The 21,813-nt window shown below is 34.6% G+C and overlaps 1 protein-coding gene across 1 annotated transcript in view; it reads left to right on the top strand.

Annotated features, from left to right (window-relative positions):
• Positions 1 to 10,030: 10,030 nt before the first annotated feature.
• The window catches only part of LOC306845633 (voltage-dependent R-type calcium channel subunit alpha-1E-like), a gene marked incomplete at both ends in the record, with an annotated part of 89,187 nt that continues 77,404 nt past the window's right edge, over positions 10,031 to 21,813 (top strand). The window contains 3 exons of the mRNA XM_079378537.1: positions 10,031 to 10,239; positions 18,072 to 18,177; positions 20,421 to 20,560. Coding sequence (XP_079234663.1) covers positions 10,031 to 10,239; positions 18,072 to 18,177; positions 20,421 to 20,560 — 455 coding nt within the window. The remainder of the gene's footprint in view (positions 10,240 to 18,071; positions 18,178 to 20,420; positions 20,561 to 21,813) is intronic.

The raw sequence follows: 21,813 nt of genomic DNA, 5'->3' as shown, positions 1-21,813 counted from the left end.
TCCCGTGAAATAACTCGCATCGCGCTCAGGTGCGCTTCTTAAAGACGCAGTGACGCGCGCTGACGCGTCATCCTCAGATGAACCAGGAACTGAGTCACGCTCAGGTGTGCCATAGAGACAGACAGACGTGTGTACTGTACTGTACTCAACACCTGAGAAATGACACAAAACACACGCATTCAAGATAATAAAATACCCAAGCCATTTTTATCAGTATTGTTTTGGTAAGATGTTAGTTTAGGGACCAATTCTCGCTATTAACTAGTTGCTTATTAGCATGCATATTACTAGCATGTTGGCTGTTTATTAGTACTCATAAAGCATATTCATAAGCAGTACTTCAAATCGCCTTTAAAGTTGTCCAAATGAAGTTCTTAGCAATGCATATTACTAATCAAAAATGTAGTTTTGATATATTCACGGAACATGATCTTTACTCAATATCCTAATGATTTTTGTCATGAAAGAAAAATGTACAAGTTTGACCCATGCAATTGTTGGCTATTGCTACAAATATACCTGTGTTACTCATGACTGCTTTTGTGCTGCAGGGACACATATTCTGCATGACCATATTCTAGATCCCTTAATCCATCCCTAAAATTAACAACCATCAATAAGCAGCAAATTAAGGGTTTATTGAGGCAAAAGTCATAGATAATAGTTAATAGTGAGCATTTTTCCCAAACTAAAGTGTAACCATTGTTAGCCTATTTTTGGTCACACTTTAGTTTAGAGACCAATTCTCACTATTAACTATTATCTATGACTTTTGCCTCAATAAACCCTTAATTTGCTGCTTATTATTAGTAATATTGTTTAATTTTTTATTTAAAAAATAATAAAGCATTTATTAATTATAATACAATTAATTGAAATGCTAAAATGTATTAGTTAATTGTGTTTAATGCATTAACTGAGGTTGTTGAATTTATTGTATCACATTTTGTTATTATATTAAATTATTGGTAACACTTTAGATCAGGGACCAATTTGCACTATTAACTAACTATTAACTATGCATCAGTAGAGACCTATTTGCTGCTTATTAGTAGTTAGTAGGTAGTTAAATTTAGATATGGGGGGGGGGGGTTCATGGAGCTAACATATGCAGAATAAGGCCTTAACATGTGCTTTATAAACTTGTGTGTTAATACATAAAAAGTGTTTTATGTACTAATAAACAGCCAATGTTCTAGTAATATGCATGCTAATAAGCAGTAAGAACTGGTTCCTAAACTAAAGTGTATATTATTTCATATGAATATTTCTTGTCATCTCCCCAAGAAGCTCTTACATTTGTTGTTATGTTTTTGATTCATCAGCTGTTTTAATGCATCATTGTTAGTAACTATGACAAACGGTGAGTGTTTGAGACGCCGTTACACATTGATCAGAATGATTCACGTTTGTTTTCTCAGCTTCCACACCCAGTCTAGAGAAGTCTCCACACGCCCCGTGCGTAAGAAAACATGCCCTCCGGTTACAGACTTCAGCTCTTCCCTTCTCTGCATGGGCATGTCACGAAAACTAAATGTGTTTGGGTGTGGTGAAGGATCTGGACACAGACAGGACTCTGGAAATGCAGTACACTCTCTGAAAAAAGATATGAAAGCTGTTAGTGGGGCGGTGCCTATTCAAAAGTACACATATGTACCATTTAGGTACTGTATATAATACCTTTTAAGGTACTTATATGCACCCTTTAGGGGTTAAAAGGTACAAATGTGTAGCTTTTAAGAGGGTTCCGCCCCAGAGACAGCTTTGGTACCTTTTTTTCTGAGAAAGCTAGTTCTTTCACAATCCAACAAAACAAGTTCATATTTTGCTGTAGCAAAGTCACATTAAAGCCTATTCAGATGGGATTGTTACACTCATTCTGAATTAACTAAAATAAAAATAAATATTTAATACAATTAAATAATACAAATTAATCAATTGATATGTATTCAACAACTTGTAGGTCTTTTATTTATTGAATGAAAAAATAAATGTGGACAATGAAAGGGGAAAAAAATTAAAGTATAGGTGTAATTCATATGTCTTGAAGGCACTATATCTGTAACACATTATTTGTTATGTGTGTCATGTAGTTTGTCATGTTGTTTTTTTGTTTTGTTTAGTTTTTTTCTCGCCACATATTAGTTGTCATGGTTAGGGTTAGGGTTAGGGTTAGTGTTGGTAGGCCTTTATATAAAAAAAAAAAAAAAAAAAAAAAAAAAAAATCTAAATATACTTTTAAAGCATTAATATACAGAGAGGCTATATTTATAATCAAAAGAAAAATAATAACAATGAATAATGCCTATAGGCTATTGTAAGATTAGAAATGTATGAACTACATTTAGAAATATAGTTTGTACTCTATATATTTTGTATATGAAAATTAAAACTAAATATTATATATGATAAAACTAATATTATATACGTGTTAAAGAAAAAATAGTATAGAAAGGAGTATTATTTCTTTAACAATTCAAGTTTTTTTCTACAGTGGAACAACATGTATATATACACAATAAGTACCTACAGAAAAGCCATATTTCTTTTATTGTAAATGCAGAGTCAAAGACTGTATTTACGAGTGGCCAGGCCTCATTGTGTATGTAACCGCTTTCTTCTAGCCTGACTGTACATCCGTTGTGTGTGTGATTCAGATAAATGTTGTACTCTGTATCTGAGAATTACTGTGATATTGATGTACATGGGTGTGATTGGGCATGTCATACAGCACACTGTTATTACCAAACCTAACCTGCAGTTTCATACAAACAATCCAGTGTTTCTCCATTCACCATTCCCTTCATACATACAATTATTCAGGCATTCCTTAGCTTTCAAATTAATTTAGCTAATAGCTGGTTTATAGGCTTTTATATATATATATATATATATGGAAGTCTTAAATTACAGAAAGAACTTCACAAGATATTTTGTAATAGAAACATATTTTTTTGTTTGGCTTTTTTTTAAATGACCAAAATATATTTTAAATATATGCTGAATATATGTTGTAAACCGCAAAGCTCGATGAAATATATTTTTGAAACTGAAAATATATTTATTTTCAACATTCATATAGCAAAATATTATTTATTTCATACCAAAATTTATTTTAGGGGCAATAAAATAAATTTCCAGTCTTACAGTAGCCCACATTTAGGTTATATATATATATATATATATATATATATATATATATATATATATATATATATATATATATATATATATATATATATATATATACACACACACACACACACACACACACACACACACACATGCATGTGTGTGTATTTATAAATACATAATATATGTGTGTGTCCTGTGTATATTTATTATGTAAACCAAAACTTTCATTTTGGATGCGATTAATCCTTTGACAGCACAAATGTTACATAATTAGTTATGAATATTTGAAAATTGTGTTATTATGAATTATATTATTTTTCGCCACATCTGGCAGAAACCCTATGCTAAAGACCCCCCCCCCCCCCCCCCCCAAAAAAAAAAAAAATAAATAAATAAAATAACTAAATACATAAATAAAAATAATAATAATATATAGATTGTTGTTACATATTTATATAATTACATTTTTACCATCTTGTAGCTATATAAGAATTAAAGTGTTGATATCAAATATAGACATTTTTACTAGTAAGAGTTGTATTTCTGATGTGAAATTGTAATCTCAACTAGTAAGATATTATTTCTTGATAACAACAATTAAAATTGAACGGCAGCCTATGGTGACACTATTAACTAGTGAAAATACAATTACATATTTCAAAAATTGCCATTGTTACTAGTAGAAATGTAATTCCTGATATCAAGAATTATCAGTTTAACTAGTGAAAGCTGAATTGTTGATATCAATAATTCATATCCTGAGAAGGAATAAAAGTCCAAACGGCTTGCCATAATAGTCCAGCTTTATTCCCATCACACTTCAACAAAACTCCATAGCACTTCTGTTCCACGGGAAAGAAGGAAGCAATAAATAAATACTTACATACATGAATAAATGAATAAAGAATGAATGAATTAATTTTTATCTAATGCGTTTTAAAACTTTTTACTCAGTTGTTGCTCATAAAACAACATTTTTCAGGTGTTATTAGGTTACTATTTCTGTTCAAATATTTATCAAAGTCATGTAAACAAGTTAATGAAGGTGCAGACAAATCTTCTGCCCTCTATTTCAGGATGAGCTTTAAAACACTGCAACACAAAGCTCTGTCAGATTCACTGAAATTCACCTGTGCACTCTATTCTTTTACTGCTAACAGAGCAAATTGTAATAAAACCAAAATCAATTAGTATTAATCACAAGTCAGTTTTCCCTGCTACCAACAGATGTCCTCATTGCTTCAGTTCATTCAGTTATTAGTTAATAATCAGTTCCCATGGTAAACAATACTGGTCATACTTGGTTAAATCTGTTAGTTAAGTAAGAATCTGTCTTAAATGCCTAGGTTTGATACCAGACTGCGGTTTGATTTATGTTTATCCCATCTGTCTTTTTGGATCAGAGTTTTTGGACCGTTTGTCCTTATCAATTTTTTTTCTCATGCATGCAATGAAAAAGTATCTTCGGTCCATCAGTAGTAGTGGGAACTGCTGACAATCACATGTTTTTCTCTCTAGTTAGTTTAGTTTTCAGCTAGTTTTATGGAAGACAGAATAAAAATTACATGGAAAATTACAAAACAGTTTTGATCACATTTTGAAGAATGATGGTAACCAAACAATGGATGGTAATCATCGACTTCCACAGCAGGGGAACAAATATTATATATATATAGTTTCACAAATATAGGCTATATAGGGACTGAAGTACAGTGTGTTCAGTGGATTGCACTGTTGTTTAGCAACACACTAATTGTCCAGCTTTGTTTTGTAATTATACTAGACATTAGTATATCGTGTATTAGTATTAGTAATATTTTGATGTACACGTTACAGCTTGAATGTCTCTATTAATAGCCCAGCACATGCATGTGAAACTGGATCAGTGGGTCATCGGTGTGTACTGTACCTGTCGCTCTCATACAGCCGTCCGCCGCTAACTATCAGTGAGGAAACCTCTGAAAGACCAAACTAAAGCAAGTCTACTGGAGTATTAAAAAGAAGAAACAAGTACAAATGTGTATTATTTAATCTGTAAAGCTGATGTGTGACTTTGTGGAGTAACAGGTTTAATGATATAATTCCTGTGGATGAAGATTTTCTCTTATTAAAAAAGTGCTAATATGTTTTTATGAACTGAGGGATGAGTCAAAATAATTGTGTGTGGTAAATGACAGCATGCTAGAGATGCTGTAAAAGAGAGCTTAACTCAGAATACAATGGGGCTAAAGCCTGATGATTATCTCCAAAAATAGCAACAAAACCCACCGCAACACTCTCCTGAATAGTTTGTCAATGTGCACTGCAGTAACATGTTAATATTAATATTTGGTGTGGTATGTTCCCCTGTGATGAAAATTCACAATCAAATCAATAGTTTTCAGTTCAAAATTGGAAAATGTGGTACTTGATGCTATTGGGGTCAAAGGCCATCAGGTCATTGAAAATATAAAAGGAGGAAGATGCAGAATACTTTTACTGCAACAGTTCTGTTACTTAATCCAAAATATTTATCCAAAAAATGACAAAGATGAGGGGTAAATTGTGAATACTGGGGCGATTTGTGAAGCAAAAGTGTCTTTTGACTGTGGATAAATCTTATTTTCAGTTTCTTGTGAGCACTAGGAGTTTGTATAATATAACAGCTCCTACAATAAAACATCACTCTAAGAAAAAAACTAATCTCTAGAAAAAAGTCATAATGTCCTGACAATAAATAAATTACTAGCACATTTTCCATTAAGTTATTTCCTTCAACCCTAAAACACAATGTAATGCATAATTCAAAATATGGCTAAACGCCTTTTACCAAATTAATACAGAAAATTCCTTCATAGTAACATGATACATTGCTGAGAGTGAATCAATTAATGAATTACAGAATTCTATTGAAGTGCATTAAAGTATCAGTATTTCCAAACTATTGTCGCTTAAATACTAAAGCTGTTAAACTGAGCCTGTGCTTTCTATGATTTTTTTAGTGCTGCAGCTGATATCTGATATTTGATATTATTATTCATCATGATGATTTTCTATATTAATATTATTGTTTCCTGTGTTTCCTCTGATGCTGTATGTTCCCCTGTGATAAAAGCGAACAGTATTGTAAGCGGTGATGTACTGTAAGATCATGTTGCACATCAAAGAAGATGTCTTATGAACTAACAGATGAAGCTAATGTATGATACTGAACTGTGTTTCTATGGCAACAGAATAATTATCAATACAATTTTTGTAAGTTAACCTGAAATGTATGCAAATGATGAATATTATTATACGAATTAGTAGGCTTTAATTCAGTGTTGTGACTACATTAGTGTCTTAACACTTTGGGCATTAAAGTATGTTGCTGACTGTATTTTTCTTGCTCGGTGGTATTCATCTAATACATTATATCAAACAAATAAAAAAAAGACAATGTGTGTGTGCGCGCGTGTGTGTGTGTGCGTGCATGTTAGTCACTTTCACACTTGCGTCACAATACAGTCATTTTGAGAATCTGCTGATTCAGATGAGACCAGTTCGGTCAAGATAATGCATTAACCTGATCACTCATAACCTGTAAAGCACTTATATTTTTTACATAAACATACAGCTTCACAAAAGGATGATAGACATGTATGTGACCCTGGACCACAAAGCCAGTCATAAGTGTCAATTTTTCAAGATTTATACATCATCTGAATAAATGAGCTTTCCATTGATGTATGGTTTGTTATGATAGGACAATATTTGGCTGAGATGCAACTATTTGAAAATCTGGAATCTGAGGGTGCAAAAAAATCTAAATATTGAGAAAATCTCCTTTAAAGTTGTTCAAATGAAGTTCTTAGCAATGCATATTACTAATCAAAAATGAAGTTTTAATATATTTATGGTAGGAAATTTACAAAATATCTTCATGGAACATGATATTTACTTAATATCCTACTGATTTTTGGAATAAAAGGAAAATCAATAATTCTGACCCATACAATGTATTTTTCACTATTGCTACAAATATACCCCAGCGACTTAAGACTGCTTTTGTGCTGCAGGGTCACATATGATAGAAATATCCAACTCATCTTGTGTTGCAACACTCTCCAAAATGTGTCGGGCAAACATTTAATTGTGAATTGAATCTGTATTTGTGAGCATAGCCATACTATGGGCCCTTTTCATCACAGTTTAGCTTTTCTCTTCTGTTCGTGTCTATAGGAACGATGGAAAATAATTGGATAGCCTACGCGTGACACAGCTTCTGGAAAACGTGGTGTAGGAGATACATGTTCAGGGACTCCTTGCCAAAGCAAGGTCAGTCTTTAAAATCTTTTGAAAGTCTTCGGTGATGACTCAGAGGAAACTTACTCTTATAAACCATAGGCCCACATGATGTTTGAGCAAACTGAATATGATCGAGAGCAATGCGAGGAAGAGCTCTTCAACCCACCAGGAGTCAGTTGGACTCACTTCCAGCTCTTTCACCATTTCTCACCTAAACTAAAACTAAAACCCCTAGCTTTAGACCTGTTATTAAAGTTCACAGTCTGATTATGGTTGTTTTACTGTTTTAAACACTGAGAAATCTGCCTGTAAGTGTAAATGCTGCAGATATAAAGCAGTTTATGCAGCCAAATGTATATTTTTGGGAAGCTGGCCAAGAAAGCAGTTCATTTTGTATTGAGAAGACATTTGTGATACCACAATGAGAGACTCTCAGGAGAAAAACACCTAAAGTAATACATGCTGGTGATTAAACAGACATATAAATAAGTAGCAGGTATTTTGTTCATGGTTTAAATATAGTTCAGTAGTACTGAAATGAAAGCTTAGTCTGCAGGCCGTCACTAATGCAATAAAACGTACAAATTGTAGACTGTTACTGATTACATGTGTTTATACAAATTGTAATCAGAAATGTAATCTAGATTGCTCATTTTAGGTCATGTGCTCTGACTACTTTTGGATTAGTTTTGACCTAACTTGTTGATAGATTTAAATGGGATTATTGTTTTTAAAGAGAGATAAATCAAATATATTCTGTTCTTTGTTATCAACATCATGGAATTCAATTAGACATTATATCACCTCAGGGTTTTCCAAACTAGGGTAAATATAAAAAGAGTTTTATGAGTTGATGAAACTCTAATAATGAATAAAAGCATAAAAATGTAAAAACTAAAATGAATAAATTAAATCACATCTGAAATATTTTATTTGTTTGCATGCATGTGACCATTAACCAATATCAGAGAAACCGTATGCATGCAATTTTGGTTGAAATATTATATTCAAGTAAATATTTTAGGTCAAAGGAGATCGACTGACAAAAAACTGATCGATTGATGAACAAACATTAATAAACATTAATAAACATTAATAAACAGCAAAGGCATGGTCAAAGTCTTCTAGGTTTTAATATTTGCTTCAGTTATATATCAGCAGTGTTTAGTAACTTTAATAATTATTTGTCTAAATATTAAAGCATGGATAGCAAATACCTTTACATGACATTCACGTATTCTGTCTATATTGTGAACATTCAAAGCTGAACAAGAATTAGGGAGAATCAATAAATAATGAATAATTTACTGCCATTGTGTGAATAATTTGGAATCCATAAAAAAGAGCATTTTAAAATGTAATATAATCTAATTACAAATACTACATTTTTGGAATATGATTAAGTAATCCAGATTACATGTAATCATACCCAGCACTGAACAGAAATGTTGTCAGAATAATCAGTGCTAAAATGGGAGAGAGGCATTTAGACAAATTCAAGCTTAGACTTTCCAGGACGGCTGTCACAGTTTGAGTATGTAAGACACTGGAAAAGTACAAGCTGTGCAAATACTAATATTGCCAAATGCCTGAATTTAACCTACATTTCTGTAGCCTGGTTCAACCATGTGATCACAATGAAGGCATTGCCAAGCTACTGTGACACTTACAGCTGTTCCAGGGTAAGATGAGCAATATTTATTTATGCATGTGAATCAAATTAGGCATTTATTAGATGCTGGTGTGAGAGCAACATTTCAACTTTAAGGGACTGTACCTTTTATAAAGATTACAAGGTGTTTCTGATTTTATCCATTTGATAATTTAGTTTTTTATTAACTCGCTGATGAACAAATGAGAGAGACAAATATATTCATTGTTGAGGTTTGCACTGAGTACAGACTCCTTAACTGTGCTACAAATCTGTTTCAGTTCATCATCTGACAAACTACATGATAAGCCACTCTCACAGTCACATTATAAAATGTAAAATACATTTCCATGGTAACCAGTTTTCCTATGTCCTGATTTCCCATAGCGTGTGTATGAGTGTGTGTGTGTGTGTGTGTGTGTGTGTGTGGGAGGGGGAGCATTGGGGCAGAGAGAGAGAGAGAAAGAGCAAGAGAGAGTGCGAGAGAGAGAGATGGGGGCGGGTGAGTGCGAGAGATGAGGCAATATGTGATGGTAAAAGACCACATTCACTGTTATAGAGCACAGTCCCAGTGTAACAGGTATTACAAACCGCACTCCATTACACCGCTCATCTGCGCGCAGAGAAACATGGGCTGGGTTTTGCCTGAATTTCACATTTCATAGCCTAAGATTTAGAAGTGTCATTTTTGGACATTTTAAAAGGATCTTTGTCAAGAGAAACATGGCAGAACATTTCCAAGAAAAGGATACAAGGCTTCGAAAAAGACATGCAGCCTTCTGATAAACAGGACTGTGTTTTTTAAAACATTTGTTTTCCTTCGTTTTTTTAAATCACAAAAAGTTTATTTACGGAGCGCAACAGGCAGGACTGAGCAGACCTCGTGTGAGATTCTTCAAGCTGGTTTGCTGTTATAAGAATGGAGTAAAGCTGGGATCGTCTATGAAAGCTGGGATTGATTATTCCTGATCTTGAGACATGGCTCAGTCTGAAGACATGACTAAGGAGGTGAGCGCTGAGGGGAAGGGGGAGAGCGAGTCCGCCGGGGAGATAAAACGGGCTCGGACCATGGCTCTCTACAACCCCATCCCAGCCAAACACAACTGCCTCACCGTCAACAGGTCTCTCTTTATCTTCGCTGAGAATAATATCATAAGAAAATATGCAAAGAGGATTATAGAGTGGCCATATCCTTTCATAAGCCTTTTGCGAATAATACAATTACAAATTGCATGCAATTATCACCGATTTGTTTACTTGTTTGATGATTGGTTGTTGAACCTATTTTGTCTTTTGATTGAAATGACCTGCCTTTTTGCTGTCAGTAGATTTGTGGAAACATTTCGGACACATTTAGTAAAAGCCAGAAAGAAAAAAGTTACAGAAATCATCTGTTGGCAACTAGTTCTGTATTAAAAGACACACTCGATTTTCTAGGCTTATCTAGACTTTCTAGACTCTTATGGCATTCAGCTCTTAGCCATTGTAAGAAATGCTAAAATGACTTGGGGAACCTCTACAAAGACACAGTTACTACATTAATACTATATTAAAACTATTTAATTGCTTGCCACGACACCAATTAAGTGACCAGATCAAGGTTAATCTATTCAAAATTAAATTAACACAATGAGATGAATTGAAAGCATGTGGAGATATTTAGCTTCTCGGATTATTATTCTAAAAAAGAGAAAATAATCCTCTGTGTCTCCTCTGTCATATTTGCCGTGCATTTAAAAGACAGACAGTTCAAGACAAATGCAAACATTTCTCGTTCTTCCAATACCAAATAATCTGTATTTCTTTGTGCGCTGGATGAATTGATATTCAAGAATGAACATTAATTCATCCAGCACAGAAAGAAATGCAGACCCTATATGCGTGTATGTAGTTCTTTGTCATGGATTGGATGAATTCATGTCCAATAACAAGACTAGATTAATCCACAAGATCTAAGGAGTAGTTGAGGCTAGTTAACCAATGACACACCTGAATACAGTTCAATACCAAAGAACAGAACTTTAAAATAAAGACATAACAAATATTACAACTAAAGACAAGAACACGAGCATGACAGCATAAATCAACTAAACAGTTCTTCCCTAATCTTTCTGAAAAAAAGGTGCAAAAGCTGTCACTGGGGTGGTACACGTGTGGACCTTATTTACCCCTAAAGAGTGCGCTAGTGCATTAAGCATACATATTAGTACCTAAAATAAGTGTATTAGTACTTTAATGGTACATGTTAGTACCATTTTGAAAGTGTAGGGGTGGATTTCTTATGGCTAAAACATTGCATGAATGAATGAATGAATGAATGAATGAATGATGCATTTATATAGCGCTTTATTGTGTATTGCTATACACCCAAAGTGCTTTACAATCATGTGGGGGGGGGGGGGGGGGGGGGGGGGGTCTCTCCTCAACCACCACCAGTGCATAACAACCTAAATTAAAAAAAAAAAACTAAATCTCAATGATGGCTTAAGGCTGGTGGATGATGACAGCTGTGATCTGGGTTTGTTGCAATTGGGCATGATGCTAAAGTGGACCTGGACCGGATGTTTCTGACTTCTGGGATTCAAGACTGTGGTGGACTTGGATTGTATTGTGGTGGTGCTGGATCGTGATCCACACTGGCTGTAGAAACTGACTCTGTGATTGCAAACACAAGCAAATGGGTTGGGGTATCAATTACAGTGACATGATTTGACACGCAGAACCGGCGGTGCCTGTGACAAGCCATTGTTCGAAACAAACTGCCAAGAGTGCATGGGCAGGAGAGATGCAGTTGGGAGCAAGGCTTGGTGTGGCAGATAAAGAAGCAAGGGTGGACATGAGAATGGGTGGATGTGGCAGGCATTGGAGGCAGGAGCTATAGCACTAGTGACATGAACACGGTCTATCGCAGACTGCAGGGTTGCCCTCACTTTGACCTGAGACAAGAGTCGTGACATGTAACCCAGGGACATAACCAACCTCAGAGAGCTCATATGCAACAGATGCACTTAAACTCACAAAACATAAATATGAATAAAAACACACAGGGACATACAAACACCAATCTTTTAATAAATTAAAACCAACAATAATTAAATTGTGTTAAATGGTACAGATACAGTTATAAATAAGGTTACCAAATAAAGTAAAAACATACATTGAGTCCAAATGAGTTCAAAATGCAGGTTGAAATCTCTGATCGTATAGATAGCAAAACCAACTCTTTGAAAATGTATAGTATTGCAGATTTGAATGGCTAGTGTTTGAATGAAGAGATCCCCTTGGAGTTTGACTAACCACTGACAATGAACCACAACAGAAGAAAGAATGAAGGAATCTCTGCATTGCATCTTGCTGAGGTATGCAATAATGTAAGGAGGATGTTTTCTCTTCTCGTTGATATACCACTATCTCCTATTTAATTTGAAACACATTAATTGTATCTATGTAGCCAAGTTTCATATGAAAGTTTCCCCTTACAGTTAAATGCAAATGTTGCAAAGACCGAAAGTAAGCATGCTCACACTCGCCATCTTGTGCATCTAGCCAATTATGCAATCTTGATATATTTTTTGGGTGTACTAGAATAGGTTTTCATGCTTGATTGTATCAAAAGCACATTATTTGTCACATATTTTACATTATTGCAGCACCTCTCTTCCCATACTGTCTCGAACTCGCTGTTTACTTCCTTGATTACTTGATTGGTTAGCTGGCCCAGTGCGTTGTGATTGGCACGTTGCAGAAATGTCACGTCCTTATCATAACCGCGACATAGCAACAACATGCTATAAAGCAGCCCCCTTTTCACTGTATACTGTGCGTGGGAATTATTTAAATGAGATACTCTTTGATGTTACAAAATCTGGAAGAAGCGTGCTGTAGTTTGAAAAAGCCTTTTGTTGCATTTATTGAATAGCTCCTTTTAGAGTGAACTTTGAGCAGATCTTTTCATACCCAAACAGCAACATTACACACTAATTAAAGCTGAAAAAGCATAATAGGAGCTCTTTAAGATGTGTTTTAGTCAATCCAGTCTCAAGAGGAAAATGCTAAATACAGTAAAGGTGGAAATGGGGTCTGAAATGTTTTGAGCTTGTCCACTTTTAACCATGTCTGAGTGTAAACATTAGGACATGTTGTTGAAGCACACTGGCCAGGTGGGATTTAAAAGGTTGGTTTGATGGCCAAAAATGTAAAAAGTACAATGTTCTCTTACCAGTCCTGATTCTAACAGCGTTCAACGTAGTTTTGCGGCCATCAGAGAAGAAACGAAAGCCGTCCATAGACCCTCCCCTCAAAGAAATCAGAAAAGTGGTCAAAAGTGCACAAAAAAGACTGATTAAAACAGCAGTTGTAAATGGTAATGTGTCTCCCTGGTCTGGTTGTAATCCAATTGACCAAAACATCTTAATAAATATGGCTTACGACAAGGAACGCATAACGTGGCATAACTGCGAACTCTGCAGAAAAGCAAATCTTCTGGTTTGAGGCAGGGAGTTTGAGTTCCTGGTCTGTAGATGTGAACAGCTTGGGTGCTGATAGTACACAAGTTTGGTTTGAGATGGACATGACCTCATCTGTAGCATATATGGGTGCTGATTCAGGGTCCATGGTAGGCATGAGCGTGGACTCATGGCTGTGAACGTGACAGCAGATGGAAGTGAGAAAGCTGACATTCTTGGGCCAAACTGAGGGAAAATTGTGAACACCATTCACCATGACTGTGCCTGTAATTAGACTGGCTCATTTAGACAAATATTTTTGAGAGCAGTCTCCTTAAAATCTACCAATAGCATAATCTGCTAATGATATTACGTTGCTTTTTGGATATTTTGCGACACTTTCAAAATGAAATGTTCAGTGAGTGGCACTAAAAGCATGATTAATTTATCCAAAACAGATGGACATAAATCTGGCAATGTTGATTGTCTGTATTGCAGCAGTTTGGAAATGAAATGTCCGGTGAGTGACGCTAAAAAGTTAGTGCTCTATTGCATCTAAAAATAATACACATATACTAAACCTAAACGACAGTATGAACAAAAGCAATTGTGAGATTAAAATGCATTTCTCCATGTCTTTGAGCTCTTTTATCAGGGCTTGTGTTTCATGGACCTGAGCGCTTCACATCATAAGTGCAATGCTGTACCAGGTGCGCTACCGAGCAAGTATACAACATCAGAAAAAAGCATACAAATAGAGATGGTTACTATGGTGGAAGTATTTTGAGGTCGGAACAGTATCTTGCGAAGTATCATGCAAAAATAAATCTTTATTCATGGATAATCTTACCCTGTAACCATAATTTGTGTGAACAGGAATTAAAGTTGTTGGTGATTTACTGCCAGTAGTCTTCATTTCAGATGGAAACTGCAGTGAATTGTATGTATAGGTATGTTTTTGGAGTGGTAGATTAGTAAATGTCCATTATGGTGCATATGCCTCTATGCGTCTCTGTCCTTCACTAAGAGGAGAAGAGAGTTTGCTGGGTTCATAGTTGATGGTAGTGTGTTTTTCAGAAGACGACAGAGTGAGCTTAAGTACAGTTTAATAATCACGTGATCCTACAAAACTGTTAAAGCTACCTGCATTAATTTTTACGGCTTTTGAAAAACATCTGAGATGAAGTTGGTATTTAAATAAAACATAATGTCAACTCAGTTAAGTCTTCTAAAAAGAACAAGTTCTGAATGATAAAAAATAAAAAATAGCTCTGGGCATTAGTGAGCATTTCATAATGATTGTAACAAAGCTTCTGAGATTGTGTTTGGGGAAAATAAACCACAAATGTATTTTCCTAGCAAACTGTTTTGGACAATTACACAGCTAAAGATTTCATTTATATTTTGAACACAGACTGAAAAAACGTCAGTTATGCATTGGTAGGACAGAACCCAAGACACTGTACTAGTATTACACTCAATTCTATGCTGTTATATAGTGTATTACAGCTTGTGCAGCATGTTATGTAGCCTACTTACTACATGTTTTTTTTATATATATATACCAGTTTTAGGTTCAAAGTGAATAAATAGGCTACAACTCTCAAATAACAGGCAGTTACCCCGATAAGAAACAGACATATGGATATGAGGAAATTCTAACATTTATAAGACTTGATGACTACTATTTTTCTACTGCTAAACTAATAGTAGTTGTCACACTAATTTAGTTCCCATTGCTTGTACATGTATAAGCCCATCCTCTCTGTGTCTGTCTTCCGTTACTTATTCTTTTAAACACTTGTTGAATTGTTGGCCAATGTCACAACTGAATACATTTCATGTTTCCTGACATTCCTTCAACTTTAATGAATTAAATTCAGCTACCGATCCAGTCAGCAGATTTCAGGTCATTATGAGGAATGCACTTGTTTTTCATACTTCAGCCTGAAAGCACATTACCAGCAGCACTTGAGATAATGTTTGGATGTTTCTCAGGTGAGCAAACTCACAGTCAACCCTCCCTGGAGGAGGTTAAGTGTAGAAAGCAGGTTGCCATAGCAATCCTCGCTGCTAGAGAGATGCCAAAAATAAAAAAGCTGAACATTCTAGGTTAGTGCATCCCTGACTGAACTGACATTACTATGCTTATTATTTTATAATGCCATTTTTTGTGGCTGTATTATAGCTTCCGAGTATTTTACCTCTCTTGCCACCATCTTCTTATCTGACAAGAATGGTGAAATTGGCCTTCTGGTTGCGTAGAAAAGTAATAGCACGGCTTTACTCTACAAGCTGCATGAGTTGAGGTATCATTCATGTCTATAACACAGCCAGTGCAGACTGCTTACTGTAAGTGCAACATTTGTTCAAATGACAAAATCTGATCAGCAGTGATTCTCATTAAATGGTAAAAAAAATGAAATAATAATTGAATATTCTTATGCCGTCATGCCCATGGGCTGGTTGGTGATTTTATCACCATCTGCATCCGGAATGTTGTCCCCCCCCCAAATGTGTGGCAGAATTACCAGTTGTTGTTTTTTTGACAGAAAACAAAGTTGTCTGGTAATTTAATTGCATCTGAATCTACATCTCTGCGTTTGCATGCATTTGATAGCTGTTGCACTTTGTAGTAGTAATGTGCATGCATTTCAAAAATAGACTTTGCTGCAAACTGTTTAGAAGAATAATATTAGGTCACAGCTTCATTAAAATGGGAGGAAAAAGAAAAATATAGTTTTGCAATAAACTTTTAAAATATGTATTATATAAATTTATGTAATTTAGGTTTGCACAACTAATCATTTTTCTAGTTGACCAGCTGGGTCAAAGGTTTACTTGAGATTGCTGAACTATATCTGATAATTTACACATTTTTAAACTTACATCCATCGTTTGGAAAGCATACATATGCTTAGCACGTCAAACCATAGCACGTCAATCTTATAATTATTAAATAGGATATTTAAATAAATTTTGAACTTGTGACTGACCTTGTGAGAAGCACATTTCTGGGTTTGTATAAGATTACAAAACGACGTCCTCCACTGTGAATAAATTGTCATCTCAACACATGAGTTTTATAACTGTGGACTCAGTTATATGGACTCAAATGCATGTGTAACAGATGTAGTCTGTTTTTTGTTTTGTTTAGTTTTTCTTACATGACTTTGTAAAGTGCCAGAACAAAACAAATGGACGTATCTCATGAAAATATTAAATAAGCCAAGTCAAGGAAACTAAAAAGACTGTCCATTTTAATATTGGCGTCAGGTGAGATACTCCAAAATTTCTCAAAACAATTACATTACTATTATAAATTATTATAGATTATAGATTATTTTATTATCACTTAAAATTAAAACAATAAATGGACACACCTCATATACAAGTGTCTTTAATTATTATGTACTTACATTTCAATTAATTATTTGATACATTGCACTTATTGTGTACATACTTGTTTTACATTGTACTTAAATTTAAAAACACCTTTCTGTGATTATATCTCTAAATAATTTATGTAGTTACCCTGTCGTCATACTAAACCTGTCTCTAAACTTACCTCTGTCACCCCTCAATAACAGCAAAAGTGCAATTCAACATCATACAACAGATACAGTGTACCTTAAATATTTTTGGCCGTAAGTACACAGTAGTTAAAAACACCCACATATAAAGTAGGAGCCAATAAATTAAATAATTGATAATTCGTGATGGACGCCACCACCGTCCTTCTGTAACACCCACGTCTATAAACACACCACAGAGATGTGAGTCCCATTCAAATCGCTACATGATAAGAGTTGTTTCTCAAATGCTGTTTAGAATACTAGTCTTGTCCAAGTATGGTTTTAGTAAAACATTAAAGATCATATTACTGTGTTAGTTGAGAAAAGCATTACAAAAAATGATACTCTACGATTAAACTAAAAGTTGCATTGCAAGTCACTGTCTTAATGAGTGAGTCATTGAGTCATTTATTCAATCAATTCATTTAAACAGCTGATTCATTCAGAAACAAAGTGACTGTCCTTATGAATGGGTCACTGAATCGTTTTACAAGTGAACTGCACTGCTGGGTCTACAGACATTGTCAGTTCATTCAGAGTGTTCAGACATGATCCAAAATCTTTGTAAACCGCTACAAGGGTAATCAGTCCTAACAGGAGCTAAAGCAAGACAATACGGCTATAGTGAGTCTGTCAGTGAAGATATGCACACTTCATCCACTTCTCCATTAATGCAGCACTGACTCATTTACATTAGCTGAACTTGACTGGTCAACTGGATCACTAGTCAGCCTGGGTAGTATGCACTCCACTGATACATAAACATTTATGTAAACAGTGTATTTGCAGTATTAATGCAGGCAGGTGTACAAGATTTCCGTATGTGTTAAGTGAAGTGTACACTACAGTGTGTCAGTCTTGAAGAGGAGAGTCTTCAATGTTTATATGTGATTTTTAAAAAATTCAGTAAATCTCATTTTGTCACATCAGAGATGAAGATGCATTGATGCATTTGTTCCCCACTGATGTAATATTTGCCTTGACCCCTGTTGCCATTACTCCATTTGAGTATATGATCCTGGCCAGCATCATAGCCAACTGCATCGTTTTATCCCTGGAACAGCATCTTCCTGGTGAGGACAAGACGCCTATGTCCAAAAGGCTGGTAAGCATTACAAACATAAAACATAAATTATTGGATTCCCAGCATCCAGCGAGTACAAAATAAAACGCATACTGTTTCTGAGATGATAGTGGTCAACGACAGCACTGGGAAATCTCTTGTAGGAGAGAACAAAAAAAAGAGAGACCTGCAACTCCATGGCCACGGTTTTGCAATTCGCCCCCTCAATTTATAAACCAAATTCACAAATTCTTTGCAATCCATTCCCACATTAATGCACTAAAACAGTGATAATAAAAGGCCAATCATCTTACTGATGCTACAAACTATATACAGGCAAGCTGATGTGGCCAGAAACACTTAATGTGGCTTAAAGTACAAAGGCAGTGATATAAAAGTATACAGTTTATTAAAAAAATATGTAGTATATACAGGCAAGCAGATGTGGCCAGAGTTTTAGTATCACTATCTGAATCAGTGTTAAGTTACTTTCAAAAAGTAATTAATTACAGTTACTAATTACATCATCAATATTGTATTTAAATTACTTTACTAATTACTCTGTCTGAAAAGTAACTTAGTTACTCAATAAGTAACTTAATTATTCAAATCGCTAATTAGGCTACATAATACAATTTCATATTAACCTTAATAGTAATTAAACTCTTTATTCTTTCAATTTGAGTCAAACATAGAATAGTTTAGCCTTTTAGCTTTAATACAACTGTAATACTTAAAAACAGTTTTATGAATAAATGTAACCTTCTTTGGTTAACAAATAGAAATACTCTGCAAAATATCTGAAAAAAGGCTTAAACGATACATTTCAGTTTGGCAAGATGTTCAGGAAAAGCCCAACTAGTGAAATCCAGACAGGTTTATGTCAAAATAACACGTTAACTAATGTAGGCAAGAACTGATCTTCTCTGCTGAATAAAGCCATGTCAGATCATACTCTTCTTGTGAGGTCTTCTTTCAAAAATTATGAAAATTAGATGAATCTTGATTTTTTTTATCTGTTTTTATTTATTTATTTTTGTAGGTGAGGGCGTTTGTGCGCAGGTGACTGCATATAATGAGCTCAGATACGGGAAAGACTGTACCTCGCTTTACTTTCATAGGGATTACATAATCAGAAATATTAGTTTTTGATTAGAAATCGTTCATTTAAGTGTCAAGTAGACACTTCAAGCTTTTTAGATTCTATTGATTTTAGTCTTATATGTATCTGAGTCAGTTCCGGCGCCAGGGCACCTCCATCAGGGGGGCATTTTAATTTCTAGCGGGGACACAAATCACCTTATGTGTGTGTGTGTGTGTGTGCTTTCTTATGTGTGCCGTTTTATTGGTTTCACTTTCGCTTTCGAAATCGATCACATTCAGCAAGAAGGGGAGAGGATAGAAAGTGGGGGCACAGTACCTCGGCCCTGATCTGAGTATTTAAGGTTTCTCTGTGAATCAGGACAATCTGAAAGTGAACGAGCCGGTGCACGGAGGGTTAAAGCCGCTGCATTTAATTTGATCTTTAGGCTGTAAATTTAGGTTTCAAATTCAATATTGATTTTAGAAGTGTTGAAATTATTTACTGTATGTAACGCAAGTACTTTATAAGTAACTGTAATTAAATTACCTTAACATGAACAGTTACTTTTTCAGTGGATGAGTAATTTAATTACAGCCAACACTGATCTGAAAGCATTTTCTTTATAATGATTTTCTATGAGAGGAGAATGCTTAACATGTAATTTTGCATATTGCATGAATATATATTGCCCACATCTGCATGTTTGTATATAGTTTGCAACATTAATAAGGTGTATAGTGAGTTTTGCGATCACTTTATTTTGTGGCATTAAGCATTTCCTTTACAGTTTTCTGTGGGGGAGGAAATGCTTAACGTAAAATTATTTTCTTCAAACTTGGATTATGGTGCCATTCTCTTAGAAGTAGATCGTTTTTATGACAAGAAACGTGGAAGAAAGTTGGTTTGGTTTGATGAATAAGGAGTCATGTGTTTTTAGTTTATATAAAGAAATATATCTGGTTTATGAAGAATGATGCATGCAATTTGTTATAAAGTATGCATACCATAACCACTGATCTTTTACTGAAAAGAAGACCATGTTCGTGGTTATGACAGTGAAGAATATAAACCTAATGTCATTCATATTAAAGTCTGATAACATTGTGAAATCAACACTAGAATGTGCATTTCTCTATTTATATTTTGTATTGATTGTGTTGTTTAATCATTTGATCTGTTTCTTTCTCATTGGGTCCATTAGGAGAAGACCGAGCCTTATTTCATTGGGATCTTCTGTTTTGAGGCTGGTATCAAGCTGGTGGCGCTCGGTTTTGTTTTTCATAAGGGTTCCTATCTCAGAAACGGCTGGAATGTAATGGACTTCATTGTTGTGCTAAGTGGGTAAGTGACATTTAGATTTTCTTTCTCCTCACTGATTTGTGATACTTCATTGCTATGAATAGCTTGAAATTATAGGTGTGTGCTTCCCTTCAAAACATGGCTATGGTAGGCATGGCTTGTAGTTGCTATCTGCTCCTCGATGTCTGCTTGCACAATCAGAACTTCCCTAAGCACTTCTCCACTTCCATTCCACCTCCTTAAGTGGACGAGGAGCGTTTCTGCTGATCTTCAATCATTCAATTCTGATTGAGGGAGCGAGCCTTTTCATATGTACCCTTCAGGCAGCTCTGTATCCCAAAATGCAGCTATTTGTATGTCGTATTACATGTTTTATTGTGTATTATTTATTTATTTAAATTGTCCAAGCATACTCATAGGAATGAAAGCTGATTTCCACCACTGAATAAAAAAATAAAAAAGGAAATTGCAACATTTTAGCTTGCATTTGTTTTGTTTTTCTCAGAATTGCACATTTGTATCTCACAATTTTGACTTTATAACATGCAGTTTTGAATTATAAAGTCAGAATTAGGAGATATAAACTCGAAATTATAAGAAAATAGTATTTTTTTCAGAATTGGAATTTGTTGGATTTTTTTTTTCGCAAATGTGAGAATAAATTTATATCTTGCAATTGCAAATTTATATCTTGTAATTCTGAGTTTATAACTCACAATTGTGAGTTTATATGCAACTCTGAGAAAATAAGTCATAATTGTAAGAAAAAAGTCAGAATTGCAAGAAAACAGAATTGTGGGGTACAAACTTTCAACTATGAGAATAAAAGTCAGAATTGTCCATTTATATCTGAGAAAAAAGTCAGAATTGCGAGAAAAATTTGAATTATGAGATAAAGTTGCAATTACCTTTTTTTGTTAATTCAGTGGTGGAAACGTCCTTCTACACATAAAAAAAATAAATATAGAAAATCTGTAAATAATAAATCAGCTGCAAAACGGATCAATGGCTTAACGTGTTCCATTTAAACCTATTGCACAGGTCCTGTGAGCAATCATGGGTAACACTTTATTTCAAGAGTCCACTTTAGACATCCTAAACCTACCCTACTGAGAGTTAGTAGACATGTAGTTGCACATTAATGAGAATTAGTTGACATGTAGTTACAAAGTTACTTATAGTTAGTAGAATGTCTAAAGTGGACTATTGAAATAAAGTGTAACCTAATTATGCAATGTAAGCAATGACGTGTATCCGAGTCCCTTTGATTGAATATGGAAACATTTTTATTTTAA

The sequence above is a fragment of the Barbus barbus genome, assembly GCF_936440315.1.
Source record: "Barbus barbus genome assembly, chromosome: 26".
Lineage (NCBI taxonomy): Eukaryota > Metazoa > Chordata > Actinopteri > Cypriniformes > Cyprinidae > Barbus > Barbus barbus.
Note: the sequence above shows the minus strand (reverse complement) of the source record. Positions and strands in the feature narration are given on the sequence as shown.